At 44.3% G+C, this 6,893-nt stretch overlaps 1 protein-coding gene across 1 annotated transcript in view; it reads right to left on the bottom strand.

Annotated features, from left to right (window-relative positions):
- Positions 1–1,731: 1,731 nt before the first annotated feature.
- Positions 1,732–6,893, bottom strand: part of LOC147098480 (uncharacterized) — a 40,689-nt gene continuing 35,527 nt past the window's right edge. Inside the window, exon 6 of the mRNA XM_085970226.1 lies at positions 1,732–6,385. Coding sequence (XP_085826352.1) covers positions 6,201–6,385 — 185 coding nt within the window. The 3' untranslated portion in view covers positions 1,732–6,200. The remainder of the gene's footprint in view (positions 6,386–6,893) is intronic.

The following is a 6,893-nucleotide window of genomic DNA, read 5'->3' as shown; positions in this document are numbered from 1 at the left end:
TTTTCAAAAATGATAAGTATATGAGAAAATGAGGAAAGAAGTTAAGCGAGGGATAAGGAAAGCAAAGAGGGAGTTTGAGAAGAGAAACTCGAAATTGATTTAACAAAAAGTTTCTACAAATAATTCAGAAAATAGAGAATTGTTAAATGTGAGATTGGACTTTGAGAGGAGAGGAGAGTGAATGAGGATAAACAGAGATTGGAGTGGATATTTTTCAAGTACTTCATATCAGTATACTGGGGAGGAGATAAATACTGAATTGGTCATAAGCGAGATGAGAAATATTCTATTAAATAAAAGGAACGTATTAGAGAAGTTAGTTTTTGTTTATTTGTTCATGGGATGTGGGCGTCACTGGCAAGGCCAGCATTTATTGCCCATCCCTAATTACCCTTGAGAAGGTGGTGGTGAGCCGCCTTCTTGAACCGCTGTAGTCCGTGTGGTGAAGGTGCTCCCACAGCGCTGTTAGGGAGGGAGTTCCAGGATTTTGACCCAGCAACGATGAAGGAGCGGCCGATATACTTCCAAGTCAGGATGGTGTGTGACTTGGAGGAGAACTTTGAGGTGGTGGTGTTCCCATGCGCCTGCTGCCCTTGTCCTTCCAGGTGGTAGAAGTCGCGGGTTTGGGAGGTGCTGCCGAAGTGTTACACTAAAGAAGGACAAAGTGCCGGGGCCTGATAGACACATCCAAGGGTCCTGAGGGAAATAGGCGAAGAAGTTATATTTCAGGTCTCTATTGAGAGCCAGAGGATTAGACAATGGCCAATGCAGTACGCATTTGAAAAAGGGAGACGGAGGTTGTTTCTGTCTACTTTGACCACATGACTGCTAAGGGAAGAGGTTAGGCAGAAGCAAAGGGTATTTGAAGCCTTTTTGGAACAATCAGGAGCTGCTACAAAGGTAGATTATGAGGCCAGTGGTGGGGGGGGGGGGACATTAGGGAGATGAAGCATCTTCAATAAGTTGCGCTCATCCACAAGGCTGCAGAATTACTATTCCTTTGACTAACCCACCAAAACTGGCATTTCACCCACTTCTGTTCTTATTGACAGGGACAGATACTGCCCCCCAGAGGCAGCCTGCTAGCACTGCAGATCTTCCCTTCTTCTTCTTAGGCAGTCCCTCAGAACCGAGGATGACTTGCTCCCACATTAAAAATGAGTTCTCAGGTGACTGATGAGTCCAATGCGGGACCTACAGTCTCTGTCACAGGTGGGGCAGACGGTGGTTGAAGGGGCGGGTGGGTGGGGTGCTTGGGTTGACGTGCGCTCCTTCCGCTGCCTGCGCTTGGCTTCCGCTTGCTCTCGGCGAAGAGATTCGAGGTGTTCGGCGCCTTCACGGATGCTTCTCCTCTACTTTGTGCGGTCTTGGGCCAGGGATTCCCAGGTGTCGGTGGAGATGTTGCACTTTTTCATGGAGGCTTTGAGGGTGTCCTTGAAGCGTTTCCTCTGCCCACCTGGGGTGCTCTTGCCATGTCGGAGCTCCGAGTAGAGCGCTTGTTATAACTGGCTGCTGACACAACCAGCAGCGCGAAGTGCAAAACTACAAATAAAAATAATTAAAAAAAATACTAAAATGCTTCAAATTTACAACACACAAAAATCTATGGCAGCTGTAAGTAAGTGACTTCTCTTCTGCTTTCCATGTGTGTGGGGCGAAGATGTTCAAGCAAACTTCAACACCAGCAGCTGGGATTATTTTGTGAAAAAACCCACATGCATTTACCTAATAAACTGTTCACCGTTCACTTTATTGCTGCACTTCTATTAATTATATAATTCAGCAGGAAACCCAGCGATATAATACTACAGGAAGTCCAGCATTGTAATATAGGAGGGAGCTCAGTATATTGTAATATAGGAGGGAGCTCGGTATTGTAATATCGGAGGGAGCTTGGTATTGTAATATAGGAGGGAGCTCGGTATTGTAATATAGGAGGGAGCTCAGTATTGTAATATAGGAGGGAGCTCGGTATTGTAATATAGGAGGGAGCTCAGTATTGTAATATAGGAGGGAGCTCGGTATTGTAATATCGGAGGGAGCTCGGTATTGTAATATAGGAGGGAGCTCGGTATTGTAATATAGGAGGGAGCTCGGTATTGTAATATAGGAGGGAGCTCAGTATTGTAATATAGGAGGGAGCTCGGTATTGTAATATCGGAGGGAGCTCGGTATTGTAATATAGGAGAGAGCTCGGTATTGTAATATAGGAGGGAGCTCAGCATTGTAATATAGGAGGGAGCTCAGCATTGTAATATAGGAGGGAGCTCGGTATTGTAATATAGGAGGGAGCTCGGTATTGTAATATAGGAGGGAGCTCAGTAGATTGTAATATAGGAGGGAGCTTGGTATTGTAATATCGGAGGGAGCTCGGTATTGTAATATAGGAGGGAGCTCGGTATTGTAATATAGGAGGGAGCTCAGTATTGTAATATAGGAGGGAGCTCAGTATTGTAATATAGGAGGGAGCTCGGTATTGTAATATAGGAGGGAGCTCGGTATTGTAATATCGGAGGGAGCTCGGTATTGTAATATAGGAGGGAGCTCAGTATTGTAATATAGGAGGGAGCTCAGTAGTGTAATATAGGAGGGAGCTCGGTATTGTAATATAGGAGGGAGCTCAGCATTGTAATATAGGAGGGAGCTCAGTATATTGTAATATAGGAGGGAGCTCAGCATTGTAATATAGGAGGGAACTCGGTATTGTAATATAGGAGGGAGCTCAGCATTGTAATATAGGAGGGAGCTCGGTATTGTAATATAGGAGGGAGCTCAGTATATTGTAATATAGGAGGGAGCTCAGCATTGTAATATAGGAGGGAACTCGGTATTGTAATATAGGAGGGAGCTCGGTATTGTAATATAGGAGGGAGCTCAGTAGTGTAATATAGGAGGGAGCTCGGTATTGTAATATAGGAGGGAGCTCAGCATTGTAATATAGGAGGGAGCTCAGTAGTGTAATATAGGAGGGAGCTCAGCATTGTAATATAGGAGGGAACTCGGTATTGTAATATAGGAGGGAGCTCAGCATTGTAATATAGGAGGGAGCTCAGCATTGTAATATAGGAGGGAACTCGGTATTGTAATATAGGAGGGAGCTCAGCATTGTAATATAGGAGGGAACTCGGTATTGTAATATAGGAGGGAGCTCAGCATTGTAATATAGGAGGGAGCTCAGTATTGTAATATAGGAGGGAGCTCAGCATTGTAATATAGGAGGGAACTCGGTATTGTAATATAGGAGGGAGCTCGGTATTGTAATATAGGAGGGAGCTCAGTAGTGTAATATAGGAGGGAGCTCGGTATTGTAATATAGGAGGGAGCTCAGCATTGTAATATAGGAGGGCGCTCAGTAGTGTAATATAGGAGGGAGCTCGGTATTGTAATATAGGAGGGAGCTCGGTATTGCAATATAGGAGGGAGCTGAGCATTGTAATATAGGAGGGAACTCGGTATTGTAATATAGGAGGGAGCTCAGCATTGTAATATAGGAGGGAGCTCGGTATTGTAATATAGGAGGGAGCTCAGTAGTGTAATATAGGAGGGAGCTCGGTATTGTAATATAGGAGGGAGCTCAGTAGTGTAATATAGGAGGGAGCTCGGTATTGTAATATAGGAGGGAGCTCGGTATTGTAATATAGGAGGGAGCTCAGCATTGTAATATAGGAGGGAACTCGGTATTGTAATATAGGAGGGAGCTCAGCATTGTAATATAGGAGGGAGCTCAGTATTGTAATATAGGAGGGAGCTCAGCATTGTAATATAGGAGGGAACTCGGTATTGTAATATAGGAGGGAGCTCAGTATTGTAATATAGGAGGGAGCTCGGTATTGTAATATAGGAGGGAGCTCAGTAGTGTAATATAGGAGGGAGCTCAGCATTGTAATATAGGAGGGAGCTCGGTATTGTAATATAGGAGGGAGTTCGGTATTGTAATATAGGAGGGAGCTCAGCATTGTAATATAGGAGGGAGCTCAGCATTGTAATATAGGAGGGAGCTCAGCATTGTAATATAGGAGGGAGCTCAGTATATTGTAATATAGGAGGGAGCTCAGCATTGTAATATAGGAGGGAGCTCAGTATATTGTAATATAGGAGGGAGCTCAGTATATTGTAATATAGGAGGGAGCTCGGTATTGTAATATAGGAGGGAGCTCAGCATTGTAATATAGGAGGGAGCTCAGCATTGTAATATAGGAGGGAGCTCAGTAGTGTAATATAGGAGGGAGCTCAGTAGTGTAATATAGGAGGGAGCTCAGCATTGTAATATAGGAGGGAGCTCGGTATTGTAATATAGGGGGGAGCTCAGCATTGTAATATAGGAGGGAGCTCAGTAGTGTAATATAGGAGGTAGCTCAGCATTGTAATATAGGAGGGAGCTCAGCATTGTAATATAGGAGGGAGCTCAGTATATTTTAATATAGGAGGGAGCTCAGTATTTTAATATAGGAGGGAACTCGGTATTGTAATATAGGAGGGAGCTCGGTATTGTAATATAGGAGGGAACTCGGTATTGTAATATAGGAGGGAGCTCGGTATTGTAATATAGGAGGGAGCTCAGTATTGTAATATAGGAGGGAGCTCGGTATTGTAATATAGGAGGGAGCTCGGTATTGTAATATAGGAGGGAGCTCAGCATTGTAATATAGGAGGGAGCTCAGCATTGTAATATAGGAGGGAGCTCAATATATTGTAATATAGGAGGGAGCTCAGCATTGTAATATAGGAGGGAGCTCAGTAGTGTAATATAGGAGGGAGCTCAGCATTGTAATATAGGAGGGAGCTCGGTGTTGTAATATAGGAGGGAGCTCAGTATATTGTAATATAGGAGGGAGCTCAGTATCTTGTAATATAGGAGGGAGCTCAGTGTTGTAATATAGGATGGAGCTCGGTATTGTAATATAGGAGGGAACTCGGTATTGTAATATAGGAGGGAGCTCAGTGTTGTAATATAGGAGGGAGCTCGGTATTGTAATATAGGAGGGAGCTCGGTATTGTAATATAGGAGGGAGCTCGGTATTGTAATATAGGAGGGAGCTCGGTATTGTGATATAGGAGGGAGCTCAGCATTGTAATATAGGAGGGAGCTCGGCATTGTAATATAGGAGGGAGCTCGGTATTGTAATATAGGAGGGAGCTCGGTATTGTAATATAGGAGGGAGCTCGGTATTGTAATATAGGAGGGAGCTCAGTATTGTAATATAGGAGGGAGCTCGGTATTGTAATATAGGAGTGAGCTCGGTATTGTAATATAGGAGGGAGCTCGGTATTGTAATATAGGAGGGAGCTCGGTATTGTGATATAGGATGGAGCTCGGCATTGTAATATAGGAGGGAGCTCGGTATTGTAATATAGGAGGGAGCTCGGTATTGTAATATAGGAGGGAGCTCGGCATTGTAATATAGGAGGGAGCTCAGTAGTGTAATATAGGAGGGAGCTCAGCATTGTAATATAGGAGGGAGCTCGGTATTGTAATATAGGAAGGAGCTCGGTATTTTAATATAGGAGGGAGCTCGGTATTGTAATATAGGAGGGAGCTCGGTATTGTAATATAGGAGGGAGCTCGGTATTGTAATATAGGAGGGAGCTCGGTATTGTAATATAGGAGGGAGCTCGGTATTGTAATATAGGAGGGAGCTCGGTATTGTAATATAGGAGGGAGCTCGGTATTGTAATATAGGAGGGAGCTCGGTATTGTAATATAGGAGGGAGCTCGGTATTGTAATATAGGAGGGAGCTCGGTATTGTAATATAGGGGGGAGCTCGGTATTGTAATATAGGAGGGAGCTTGGTATTGTAATATAGGAGGGAGCTCGGTATTGTAATATAGGAGGGAGCTCAGTATTGTAATATAGGAGGGAGCTCAGTATTGTAATATAGGAGGGAGCTCAGTATATTGTAATATAGGAGGGAGCTCGGTATTGTAATATAGGAGGGAGCTCGGTATTGTAATATAGGAGGGAGCTCGGTATTGTAATATAGGAGGGAGCTCGGTATTGTAATATAGGAGGGAGCTCGGTATTGTAATATAGGAGGGAGCTCGGTATTGTAATATAGGAGGGAGCTCGGTATTGTAATATAGGAGGGAGCTCGGTATTGTAATTCAGTAACAGGTTCACAATCATCTTTGCTTTCAATCGATTCCTAGTAATTGAAGATACAACATCCCTGGGTTTCCGCTCTGCGGCGCTGTCTGTGGATTAAGAGGATTCATCTCCACAAAGCAGGCACATGGTTTGATTGTTGAAACGCCCACTGAAATCAACCCCGAGTTCTCCCTTGAAAGTTGAAATCATGGCCTTCTCCTGGCTGTAATCGTACAATACGTCTGAACACCTCTTGGGGAAGTAGGCAGTCGGGCCCCCACTTACTGTGCTGGAACTCGCTGCAAAAAGAACAAACAGAGTTTAAGAGTGGCGGTGGGTCAGGAAGTTCAGTGACACACTGCTCTGTGGGTTAGTTGTTCAGCTGGCTCGGCCTCCAAAGACAGTCAGTCAAGGGGTGCGGTGGGTTAGACACCGGCTCTTCACCTCTTAGGCCTGGGCTGGACTGATGGGATCGAACATCTGGCTGCAAGAAATGAGTTTGGACAGTTTTGATCCACTTCCGAATGGGCAAGGATCTACGGCACAAAAACTTTCCCAATTTGGCATTAAATTGTCAATCTGACCCACGAAGAGACATGTGAAAATAACATTTTAGTTCATGCTCTTGAAGCTGAGGCACTTTATATGGACTAGAGCAGGGGCTTTACTCCATATCTAACCCATCTTTAACTAAAGCTGAGCAACCTCAGTCCAAGGTACAAGTTTTATTCCAACCACAAAGACCTGTGATACTTGTAACATGGGGTGGGTGTTTCTTTACTCCCTCACCTGGGGGCTGAATTATCC

This window comes from Somniosus microcephalus, chromosome 29, assembly GCF_052327205.1.
Source record: "Somniosus microcephalus isolate GS21.2 chromosome 29, FLI_Smic_1.0, whole genome shotgun sequence".
Taxonomy (NCBI): Eukaryota; Metazoa; Chordata; class Chondrichthyes; order Squaliformes; family Somniosidae; genus Somniosus; species Somniosus microcephalus.
Note: the sequence above shows the minus strand (reverse complement) of the source record. Positions and strands in the feature narration are given on the sequence as shown.